Below are 12,453 nucleotides of genomic sequence, written 5' to 3'. Positions count from 1 at the left end.
AGTCAAATAGAACTTAGTTCTTAATAGAATTAGAATAAAAGTCCAGCAGTTTAACTCTCACTTGAATAAAAACAAATCTGTCTTTGAGTGAAAAACAGAATCCTGTCATACAAATTCCAGGAAGCAGAACCAAACTAGTTTATCAATCTAGATAACCTAAAACAGCAGATGCAATATGAACTTAGCAGAGAAGCCTATTTAAAGATCATACAAATTAATAAAGATTCTAATAATTAAAATATTATTTGTATTATTAATCTTCATCACGGGGGTCACTCTGAGACCTGTATGTGAAGGGGGTCCAAACGGACAGCAGCCTGTGGAGTGATGCTGAACAACAAACTGACGTCATCAGGAGGCGACTCTGGCTCCTCACAGAGCCACAACATTGCCGGGCACGTTAAAGGCGGCCGACAGAGAACCGGACCGGAGGTTCTGTGTGTCTGCGGATCTGTCGACGTCCCAGCACCGCAGCAGCAGCGGCCGCCGTCCGCCGCGCGCATCTGCCCGCGCAGGAAGACACCGACAGAGCGGATGATGGCGGACTGTGTCGGCTTCCAGGCGCAGATCGCCTCGATCATCGAGATACTCGCCAACTCTGCGGTGGCGGAGATCTGCAAACTGGTGGAGGACGGATACGCGGCGCTGCGCTCCCAGATGGAGCAGGAGCGGCAGAGGAGCGGCAAGGAGAACGACGCGCTGCGGCAGAAGGTGCGCGAGATGGACGTGAAGATGAGGAGCTACGAGAGGAAGATGAGGAGACGGAGTCTGCACGCCGTTCATTTCAGGCCATCGGGAGGTAAGACGTGCAGAGGGAAGGGGGCGGGGCCTCAGCTGCACCGTCACAGATCAGGAAGCATCAGGGGGTGTTAAAGAGTTTCAGTCACACATCATCATCTTCATCATCATCATCACTGAGTGAAACATTATCATCATCGTCTTCCCATCAGACCTGTGATGATGAAGATGATGAACTGTTCAGGTTTCTGCGTTTTGTTCCAGGAGCTGACTACCGTGCCTCTCTGGCGCCGCCTGCTGATGAAGACCGAGCATTTCATCAAATTTCAAAGGTAAATATAGTGATGTCACGTGATTTAACGCCCACACACCGTGTTTGAGGAAGTGATGTCACGTGATTTCACACTGTTTAAGGAAGTGATATCACTTGATTTCACAATGTTTAAGGAAGTGATGTCACGTGATTTCACATGTGTTTAAGGAAGTGATGTCACATGATTTTACACCGTGTTTGAGGAAGTGATGTCACATGATTTCCCATCGTGTTTAAGGAAGTGATGTCACATGATTTCACACTGTTTAAGGAAGTGATGTCATGTGATTTTACACCGTGTTTAAGGAAGTGGTCACATGATTTCACACTGTTTAAGGAAGTGATGTCATATGATTTTACACCGTGTTTAAGGAAGTGATGTCACGTGATTTCACACTGTTTAAGGAAGTGATGTCATGTGATTTCACACTGTTTAAGGAAGTGGTCACATGATTTCCCACTGTTTAAGGAAGTGATGTCATGTGATTTAACACTGTTTAAGGAAGTGATGTCACGTGACTTTACACCGTGTTTAAAGAAGTGGTCACATGATTTCACACTGTTTAAGGAAGTGATGTCACATGATTTCACACTGTTTAAGGAAGTGATGTCACGTGACTTTACACCGTGTTTAAAGAAGTGGTCACATGATTTCACACTGTTTAAGGAAGTGATGTCACATGATTTCACACTGTTTAAGGAAGTGATGTCACGTAATTTCACCGTGTTTGAGGAAGTGATGTCATGTGATTTCACATCGTGTTTAAGGGAGTGATGTCACGTGATTTCCCATAGTGTTGAAGGAAGTGATGTCACATGATTTCACACTGTTTAAGGAAGTGATGTCATGTGATTTCACACTGTTTAAGGAAGTGATGTCATATGATTTTACACCGTGTTTGAGGAAGTGATGTCACATGATTTCCCATCGTGTTTAAGGAAGTGATGTCACATGATTTCACACTGTTTAAGGAAGTGATGTCATGTGATTTTACACCGTGTTTAAGGAAGTGGTCACATGATTTCACACTGTTTAAGGAAGTGATGTCATATGATTTTACACCGTGTTTAAGGAAGTGATGTCACGTGATTTCACACTGTTTAAGGAAGTGATGTCATGTGATTTCACACTGTTTAAGGAAGTGGTCACATGATTTCACACTGTTTAAGGAAGTGATGTCATGTGATTTAACACTGTTTAAGGAAGTGATGTCACGTGACTTTACACCGTGTTTAAAGAAGTGGTCACATGATTTCACACTGTTTAAGGAAGTGATGTCACATGATTTCACACTGTTTAAGGAAGTGATGTCACGTAATTTCACACTGTTTAAGGAAGTGATGTCATATGATTTTACACCGTGTTTGAGGAAGTGATGTCATGTGATTTCACATCGTGTTTAAGGAAGTGATGTCACATGATTTCACACTGTTTAAGGAAGTGATGTCCTGTGATTTTACACCGTGTTTAAGGAAGTGATGTCACGTGATTTTACACTGTGTTTAAGGAAGTGGTGTCACGTGATTTCACAGTTTAAGGAAGTGATGTCACGTGATTTCACACTGTTTAAGGAATTGATGTCACGTGATTTCACACTGTTTAAGGAAGTGATGTCATGTGATTTCACATCGTGTTTAAGGGACTGATGTCACGTGATTTTACACCATGTTTGAGGAAGTGATGTCACATGATTTCACACTGTTTAAGGAAGTGATGTCATGTGATTTTACACTGTGTTTAAGGAAGTGGTGTCATGTGATTTCACAGTTTAAGGAAGTGATGTCACATGATTTCACACTGTTTAAGGAAGTGATGTCACGTGATTTTACACCGTTTGAGGAAGTGATGTCATGTGATTTTACACCATGATTGAGGAAGTGATGTCACGTGATTTTACACTGTTTAAGGGAGTGATGTCACGTGATTTTACACCGTTTGAGGAAGTGATGTCACGTGATTTTACACCGTGTTTGAGGAAGTGATGTCACGTGATTTCACAGTTTAAGGAAGTGATGTCATGTGATTTTACACCGTGATTGAGGAAGTGATGTCACGTGATTTCACACTGTTTAAGGAAGTGATGTCATGTGATTTTACACCGTGTTTAAGGATGTGATGTCATGTGATTTCACATCATGTTTAAGGGAGTGATGTCACGTGATTTTACACCGTGATTGAGGAAGTGATGTCACGTGATTTCACACTGTTTAAGGAAGTGATGTCACGTGATTTTACACCGTGTTTGAGGAAGTGATGTCATGATTTCACACTGTTTAAGGAAGTGATGTCACGTGATTTTACACCATGTTTAAGGAAGTTATGTCACGTGATTTCCCATCGTGTTTAAGGAAGTGATGTCACGGTAACATGATGGTGGGGAGTGTCAGTAGAGATGTGATGACGTTTCCCAGCAGGATGTGTTTGGCTGTTTTTCTAACTTCCTGCTGCTTCCCTCACAGTGTACATAGAACAATGTGTTGTGGAGAACTTGTCTTTGATAACGAGGTTTCAGGTGGTCCACATGTTGAATATCTGTACAGATCTGTCTGCTAGCTCCTTTTCTCTGGTTCCCAGCAGGAGGAAGTTAAGATGCTGCCACTGGTGAAGCAGGAGAAAGAGGAAAAAGACAACTGCAACCTGGACCTCAAGGTGGAGGTGAACATCAGGGCAGAGTGTGGCCTCTCTACAGGTGAGTGTGGCCTCTCTACAGGATAGTGTGGCCTCTCTACTGGTGAGTGAGGTTCTTTACAGGATAGTGTGGTTCTCTACAGGATAGTGCTGTTCCCTACAGGTGAGTGCTGTTCCCTACAGGTGAGTGCAATTCCCTACAGGTGAGTGCGGTTCCCTACAGGTGAGTGTGGTTCTCTACTTGTGAGTGTGATTCTCTCTCTACAGGTGAGTGTGGCCTCTCTACAGGTGAGTGTGGTTCTCTACAGGTGAGTGTGGTTCTCTGCTGGTGATTATGGTTCTCTCTCTACAGGTGAGTGTGGTTCTCTACAGGTGAGTGTGGTTCTCTACTGGTGATTATGGTTCTCTCTCTACAGGTGAGTGTGGTTCTCTACAGGTAAGTGTGGCCTCTCTACAGGTGAGTGTGGTTCTCTACAGGTAAGTGTGGCCTCTCTACAGGTGAGTGTGGTTCTCTACAGGTAAGTGTGGCCTCTCTACAGGTGAGTGTAGTTCTCTACAGGTGAGTGTAGTTCTCTGATTGAGTAATGTTACAAGTGTCTCCATGTCATGCTCAGATTCTTTTAGAATAACTATGAACCAAATGAAAGTCGTCGGTCTGATCTTTGGAGTGCTGTAGTTCCTGATGAGAACCCAGCAGTGATGTTTCTGAATGGTTCCCTTCATTGGTTCCTCTCTGCTCCTATGTGCCCCTGCAGCCCTGGTGCCCAGTGACGAGCCCACCCCCACTGATACTGGTCTCGACACCAGTGTCACCGGCTTAGCCTCCTCCACCCCCACCTCCCTTACTGACGCCACAGTGGACCTGACATGCAGACCTCGAGCTAAACATAAGTCCACCAAGCCTCCAGGTACCAGTGTGACAGTGAGCAGTGGAGAGGGTGCGACCGCTGAAGCCGCCTGCGGGGACCTCACGGGGGTCCAACCGGACGGCGCTCTGAAACCGGAGGTCCAGGCGGACAACCCGACAGAAAACGAACTTCATCCCTCTCAGCTATCGGCCCCTGCAGTCTCAAATGCACCGAGCCCAGACCGCCTCAGCAGCCTGGACCTGGCCTGGATGCAGGAGCGGGTCAGCCACCTGGGGGCAGCGTATGCAGTCGCTCAGCTGGGTTTGGGAAACTCAGATACTGGACACCCGTCGGCCTCCTTCCCCTCTCAGGGGGCCGACAGTCTGGACGGACCCCCCACCATGCTCTTCACCGGCGCCGCTCACGAGATGGCTGCGTTCGCCGCCTCCTTCGACATGGCCGCCGCTGCCGCAGCAGCTGTCGGCACTGCACCTCCTCCTCCCCCTCCCCCCACAGCTCCTTCTGCCACCTCGTCCAGCCAGAGGCGGCCCTACCGGAGCGGCGCTGCTGCTGCTAAAGAACCTGCCGTGTGCGGCGTGTGCGGTCGTGTGTTCCCCAGTACGGCAGCTCTGGAGCTGCACCAGAGGGTGCACACAGGAGAGAGACCCTACACCTGCCCCCACTGTGGGAAGGGCTTCGCCCAGCCCAACAACCTGCGGGTCCACCTCCTCATCCACACTGGGGAGAGGCGCTATCGATGTACACTGTGCGGGAAGAGCTTCATCTCGTCAAGCCACCTGAAGAGGCACCGCACCGTTCACACACAGGAGAAACCCTACAGCTGCTCCCGGTGCGGACAGTCCTTCAGCCAGATGTGCAGCGTCCGCCGACACCGGCAGCAGTCTCAGTGTGGCCTGTAGGCCGACCGGCTTCCGGCTTTGACTGATCTTATGTTCCCTCACTGAGGAGACGACTGCTTCCTGTGATGTCACGACATGTAGAGTTGATGTTCCTCCTCCATCACTGTAGATTCCCCTGAAACCTCTTCACACCGAGTGGACCAACACCTCCCACAGTTCATTCATCAGAACACGGTCTCTTGGTGAAGAGCATCTGGTTTACAGAGAAAACACACTGATGATGATGGTGCGGAGCTTTCATCACAGGTCTCCTGCCCACACAGGATAAACACGGCTGTGTTGAACACCTCTGTAGTGTCGAGGTCATCACTTAAACCAAATCTGTCCTTGTGCTGTGATTTCTGAAGACACTTCCTGTTTCTGTGGTTTGTGTAGGACTTCCTGTTTGTCACCCTGAATTTAAAGGACATGTCCTTGGTGGATATGTCGCTGGGACAAGATGGAAGCTGTTAGTGTTGTTAGCGGCTCAGTAGTTAGCCTGTGGAGGTGCATATGACTAATAATGAAGTGCCCTTAAAGCAGTGGTTCTCAAAGTGGTGGGGCGTCCCCCCCTTGAGGGACATAGACATGAAGGGGAAGGGGGGATGGAGGGAGCGTTGGCTGGGTGGAACAATGTTATGCGGAACTAATGTTAGGTGACTGCAACCACTCAGGGTCAATCTGTGCTAGGTCTAGGACACACTGTTAGGTCTAGGACACTGTGTTAGTTCTAGAACACTGTGTTAGTTCTAGAACACTGAGTGTTATGTCTAAGACACTCCGTGTTATATCTAGGACGCTGTGTTAAGTCTATGACACCCTGTTAGGTCGAGAACAGTTACGTCTAGTACACCACGTGTTAGGTGTAGGACACCCTGTGTTAGGTCTATGACACTGTTAAGTCTAAGACACTGTGTTACGTCTAGAACACTGTGTTAGGTCTAGGACACCCTGTGTTAGGTCTAGGGCACCCTGTGTTAGGTCTAGAACACTGTTTTATGTCTAGGACAGTGTGTTAGGTCTAGGACACCCTGTGTTAAGTCTACGACACCCTGTGTTAAGTCTAGGACACCCCGTGTTAGGTCTAGGAAAGTGTGTTAGGTCTAGGACACTGTGTTGGGTCTACGACACTGTTAAAAATCTAATACACCGTGTGTTAGGTCTTCCAGAACACATGTCTAGGATACTGTGTTATGTCTCGGACACTGTTATGTCTAGGAACCTCTGTGTTATGTCAAGGACACTGTTAGGTCTAGGACAATCTGTGTTAGGTCTAGGACAGCTTGTTAGGTGTAGACCACTCTGTTATGTCTAGGAAACTCTGTGTTAGGTCTAGGACACTGTGTTAGGTCTAGAACACTTAGTGTTAGGTCTAGGACACCCTGTTTTAGGTCAAGGACACCATTTGTCATGTCTAAGACACTGTGTTATGTCTAGGACAATCTGTGTTAAGTCTACGACACCCTGTTAGGTCTAGAACAGTTACGTCTAGTACACCATGTGTTAGGTCTAGGACAGTGTGTTAGGTTTAGGACACCCTGTGTTAGGTCTATGACACTGTTAAGTCTAAGACACTGTTACGTCTAGAACACTGTGTTATGTCTAGGGCACTATGTTATGTCTAGGACACCCCTTGTTAGGTATAGGACACCGTGTGTTAGGTCTAAGACACTGTTAGGCTTAGGACACTGTGTTATGTCTCGGACACTGTTATGTCTAGTTCAGTGTGTTTGGTCTAGGACACTGTTATGTCTAGGAACCTCTGTGTTATGTCAAGGACACTGTGTTAGGTCTAGGACAATCTGTGTTAGGTCTAGGACACTGTTAGGTCTATGGCACTGTGTGTTAGGCTTAGGACACTGTGTTCATTTCTAGTAAACTATGTTATGTCTAAGACACTGTGTTAGGTCTAGGAAACTGTTAAAAAATATAATACACCGTGTGTTAGGTCTTCTGGAACACTTATGTCTAGGACACTGTGTTAGGTCTAGGTCAGTGTGTTTGGTCTAGGACACTGTGTTATGGCTAGGACACTGTTAGGTCTAGGGCACTGTGTTAGGTCTAGGACAATGTGTTAGGTGTAGGACACCCTGTTTTAGGTCAAGGACACCGTGTGTTATGTCTAGGACACTGTGTTATGTTTAAGACACTCCGTGTTATGTCTAGGACACTGTGTTAAGTCTATGACACCCTGTCTAGAACAGTTACGTCTAGTACACCCCGTGTTACGTCTAGGACAGTGTGTTAGGTCTAGGACACTGTTACATCTAAGACACTGTGTTAGATCTAGGACACCCTGTGTTAGGTCTAGGACACACTTTGTTAGGTCTAGGACACTGTTTTAGGTCTAGGTCAGTGTGTTATGGCTAGGACACTGTGTTAGGTCTATGGCACTGTGTTAGGTCTAGGGCACTGTGTTAGGTCTAGGACAATGTGTTAGGTCTAGGACACCCTGTGTTAGGTCTAGGACACACTTTGTTAGGTCTAGGACACTGTTTTAGGTCTAGAACACCCTGTGGTAGGTCTAGAATACTCTGTGTTATGTCTAAGACACTGTGTTAGGCCTAGGAAACTGGGTGTTATGTCTAGGACACTGTTATGTCTAGGACACTATTTGTTAGGTATAGGATACTGTGTGTTAGGTCTAAGACACTGTTAGGACACTGTGTTCGGTCTAGGACGGTGTTATGTCTAGGACAGTTAGGTGTAGCACACTTTGTTATGTCTAGGACTTTATGTGTTAGGTATAAGACACTGTGTGTTAGTTCTAGGACACTGTGTTATGTCTAGGACACCTTGTTAGGCCTAGGACACTGTGTGTAAGGTCTAGGACACGGTTATGTCTAGGAAACTGTGTGTTATGTCTAGGACACTGTTAGGTGTAGGACACTGTCATGTCTGGGACACAATTTATTAGGTATAGGATACTGTGTGTTAGGTCTAGGACACTGTGATAGGTGTTATGTCTAGGACACTGGTAGGTCTAGAACACCTGTGGTAGGCCTAGGACACTGTTAGGTCTAGGATACTGTGTTAGGTCTGGGACACTGTGTTCGGTTTAGGACACTGTGTTAGGTCCAGGACACTGTTAGGTCTTGGACACTGTGTGTTAGGCCTAGGACCCCCTGTTGATTTAGGACTCCCTGTTTTTTTTATCTAGGACACCCTGTGTTAGGTGTAGGACACTGCATTATGTGTAGGACACTATTTGTTAGGTATAGGATACTGTGTGTTAGGTCTAGGACTCTGTGTTACGTCTAGGACAGTGTTAGGTCTAGGACGCTGTGTTACGTCTAGGACAGTGTGTGTTAGGTCTAGGACACACACACATAGACACATAGACAGACCCACACACACAGACAAACAGACACCCACATACACAATAACTATCACTTAACCACTGTGCGAAAATACTGAGTCTGGAAATAGTCTGCAGATTCGCCTCAACAGGATGGTTGAATCACCTGGTGAAGAGAGTCACCTGGTGAAGTGTGTCCATGATATAATGAGAGCTGTCACTGTGTTTATGATCAAACAGTGCTGATGTGATCACAGATTGTTTCCTGTATATTTGAGCTGCTTGTTGTCGGGAGTCTTTGAGCTCAGAGATGAGATTGTTTTTTAGGAGGAGTCATGTATGAAGTTGTTTAGTAGTTTAGTGATTAACAATGTTTGATGAAACTGGCCTATCTCACAGATGTATTGGGAAAGATTTTCTTGTTAGGGCCCGAGCACCGATGGTGCGAAAGCCCTTTTGTTGTTTCATTTGTCTCTATTATTGAAAAATGGATTGATGGAGCGGTCTAAAGATGAATATCACTTAAAGTGGTTTGTTGAAGTAAAACTTGCTTTTTGCACTTTGGTACAACATAAATTACTGAGAGTAAGAATAAAGGAGTGTTTATGATCTGATTTCTTTCAATACAAGTTATACTTTGACCATTTTATTGGAGCGAGGGGGGGCATGACATTTTATTTCCTTCCAAAGGGGGTCATGACAGAAAAGGTTTGAGAACCACTGCTTTAAAGTAACAATGATATGTTGCAGCTGTTGACGCTCCTCATTCACAGACCGACACGTAGAGGGCGCTGCGACGGGTCAAAATAATATTTCTATTTATACTACGCTGGAAGAGCAAAAGACAACTGCATCAGTCTGAAAGTAGCAGAGACACTTTGTCCCTGTTGGAGGACAGAGACGACGTCCTGCTGTGTCTCATGTAGGCAGCAGGTGGACATGGATGAGAGATACATCTATATATATATATATAGATAGATGATATGTCTGTTCTCATAACACTATATCTCAGCATCTGAATCCCCACCTGGTGGCTGGTTGCAGCATAGATCACAATGAAGCTCTTTATATCAAGAGGTTTGTTTCGTGTTCACGCTGCTGATCACGTTGGTTTTCATTACTTATTTGATGCTATAAAATGTTATGTTGTGATTGACAGCTGGTCTGAGTGAACACGGGTCACATGGTCTGTGGGCGGGACCTCAGCACCAGTGACCACCTGCAGCACGGTGCTGTTGTCTGTTGGCCTCAGTGGGAGGAAGTGTGGTCCATCTTTAAAGAGTGACTACCAGCTGACGAGAGATCAGCTGGGAACACAGAGCAGAGTTTAGCAGCTGGAGAGCTAAAGATCGTTCATGTGCTCCTCCCTGAGGTCCAGACGGATCCGTTACAGAACAGCTTGAGGTCAGCTGTGACGGCCTCAGGCAGGGTTTAGGTTTAACTTTGTTTTTGTGGCCTTTTTAAATGACACTTGTGTTTATAACTGTCGCCCGGGGACCAGCAGCTGTGGAGAGGTTGGGAGTTGATAGAACGAGCTAACAAGTTAACAGCTTCCACCTGCCTCCGTCTTTATGCTAAGCTAGGCTAACCCTGTCCTGAACTGAGCTGAGAAAAACTACAGTTCAATAAAATGTTCTTCTGTCTCCGTGAGATGACACACATATATTCTCTAAAATGTGGGACACTTCCTTTAAAGCAGTTTGTTCATTTGGAGGCGGCGCTGACAGTTTATTTTGGTGTATTGATCATGTTCACCTCTGCAGTATCATCACTGAGTGGCCTTCTCAGAGAAGTCTGGAGCTTCGTCCACACTGACACATATTCAAACGCAGAACTTAGTTTACACTGAGCGTTTACAGTGCTCCGTGTTTCTCATCCTGTTTGTGAGCCTAGAAGGGGAACAGGAGACGTTCACTTCCTGATTGGTTCTAATAATGCAACAACTCCTACAACAGCAGCGTTATCAGCCTGGAGCGCCTTGTTGCACCCACAGACCGTATACAGAACAGGAAGTAGCCTCTGTGACGTCACTAGGCCTACTTCCTGTTATTATGGTTATTTCTCCTGTATACGTGTTTATTTGTTCTGTAAACGTGTTTATTTCTCCTATAAACATGTTTATTTCTCCTATAAACATGTCATGGCTGTCTGAACAGGACTGACACGCTGCTGCAGCCTCTAGTGGACAGTGGAGGAAGTGCAGTTTTTCTGAAAGCGCAGAATTAGATTGTGTGATCTCCTATTCTCCCTCTAACCATCTCACTCCTCGTGTAAACCTCCAACAGGTCACGTGTCTAACACTGGTGATGTTCAATGCGTGAGAAGTTCTGTGTTTCCAGGTGTTTTCGTATGGACGCAGATTAGTTCTGAAACGGTGCTCAAACTCAGATTGTTTTGGTTTCAAGATGAAACGGTTTCCGTGTGGACGCAGCTTTAAACACTTTGTAGAGTGAACCTTGTAGCCTGCACCTTCTCCCGTCATTGTGTCCGTAGCTTCATTTGTCACAGGATTTGTACTCCCTGTTTATAATGAACTGAGGGAGATATGAAGTGCTGCTGATTTAATTCCTCCTCTTCAGCTGTCTTTTTAATGTCAATCATTCTTTGTTCTCAAATATCAGAGAACAAAGGAGTGTAAAAAGTTTAATGTAGAGCATATATATCAGTCGTGTTTGTATGTAATTGTCACCAAAAAATTAAACATGTTGCCTTTTAATTTTGATTATTATTTAATGACATGGTCATGTTTGTAAAAATGTACAAGTGTCATTAAACATGTGAAAGGTTTGTGTCATCATCCCTGATCTCAAATACAGACACATTATAGTACATGCACTGTAGTACATGCTACAGTAGACGCACTGTAGTCCATGCACTACAGGACATGCACTATAGTACACGCTGTAGTACACACTACAGTACACGCTACGGTACGCACTACAGTGCACACTGGAGGACACACACTACAGTACACAGTACACCCACTACAGTACACACTCAGTACACAATCTAGTAAACACACTACATTACACTGTAGAACACACTACAGTACACACTCTAGTAAACACTACGGTACACACTGGTACACACTACGGTACACACTAGTACACACTACGGTACACACTATGGTACACACTAGTACACACTACGGTACACACTGTAGAAAACATACTACAATACACACTAGTACACACACTACAGTACACACTGTAGTAAACACTACAGTACACACTGTACTAAAACACTATAGTACACACTGTAGTAAACATACAACAGGAGACACTGTAGTACACACACTACAGTACACACTAGTAAACACGTTACATTACACTGTAGTAAACATACTACAATACACACTGTAGTAAACACAACAGTACACACTGTAGTAACCACACTACAGTATACACTGTAGTAAACACATTTCAGTACATTGTGGCACACACTACGGTACACTGTAGTAAACACACTACAATACACACTATAGTAAACACACTACAGTACACACTGCAGTACACACTGTCGTAAACACACTACAGCACACACTGTAGCACACTACGGTACACACTGTAGCACACTACGTTACACACTGTAGTACACACTATGGTATAAACTATGTCACACACCACGGTACACACTAGTACACTCTACGGTACATGGTGGCACACACTACGTTACACACTGTAGTACACACTATGGTACAAACTGTGTCACACACTACGGTACACACT

General features: G+C 45.3%; 1 protein-coding gene across 11 annotated transcripts; it reads left to right on the top strand.

Moving 5' to 3' along the window:
* The first annotated feature begins 301 nt into the window (after window positions 1-301).
* Window positions 302-11,577, top strand: LOC138614906 (uncharacterized). 11 transcript variants are annotated; one of them, XM_069688504.1, is made up of 6 exons: window positions 302-799; window positions 1,003-1,070; window positions 3,627-3,741; window positions 4,436-6,366; window positions 6,699-7,867; window positions 8,252-11,577. In XM_069688504.1, the coding sequence occupies exons 1-4, from the start codon at window positions 328-330 to the stop codon at window positions 5,446-5,448; spliced, it is 1,668 nt and encodes a 555-aa protein (XP_069544605.1). In that variant the 5' UTR covers window positions 302-327; the 3' UTR covers window positions 5,449-6,366; window positions 6,699-7,867; window positions 8,252-11,577. The 11 variants fall into 11 exon arrangements, with proteins under 11 accessions (XP_069544605.1, XP_069544602.1, XP_069544601.1 ...); XM_069688501.1 differs by having other exon boundaries at window positions 4,436-7,431; window positions 7,468-7,867; XM_069688500.1 differs by having other exon boundaries at window positions 4,436-7,547; window positions 7,733-7,867.
* Window positions 11,578-12,453: the final 876 nt, after the last annotated feature.

Source organism: Brachyistius frenatus, unplaced genomic scaffold (genome assembly GCF_029030835.1).
Source record: "Brachyistius frenatus isolate BFR_SWC_R1_liver_20210118 unplaced genomic scaffold, ASM2903083v1 Contig_613, whole genome shotgun sequence".
NCBI lineage: Eukaryota > Metazoa > Chordata > Actinopteri > Embiotocidae > Brachyistius > Brachyistius frenatus.
This window is presented reverse-complemented; position numbering and strand designations above follow the sequence as displayed.

Excerpts from the sequence above, each read along its gene's own strand:
- LOC138614906 (XM_069688504.1), top strand. The coding sequence starts at position 328 with ATGCTGAACAACAAACTGACGTCATCAGGAGGCGACTCTGGCTCCTCA. Across the intron at positions 800-1,002 it reads TCATTTCAGGCCATCGGGAG|GAGCTGACTACCGTGCCTCT; the intron begins GTAAGACGTGCA and ends GTTTTGTTCCAG. Across the intron at positions 1,071-3,626 it reads CATTTCATCAAATTTCAAAG|CAGGAGGAAGTTAAGATGCT; the intron begins GTAAATATAGTG and ends TCTGGTTCCCAG.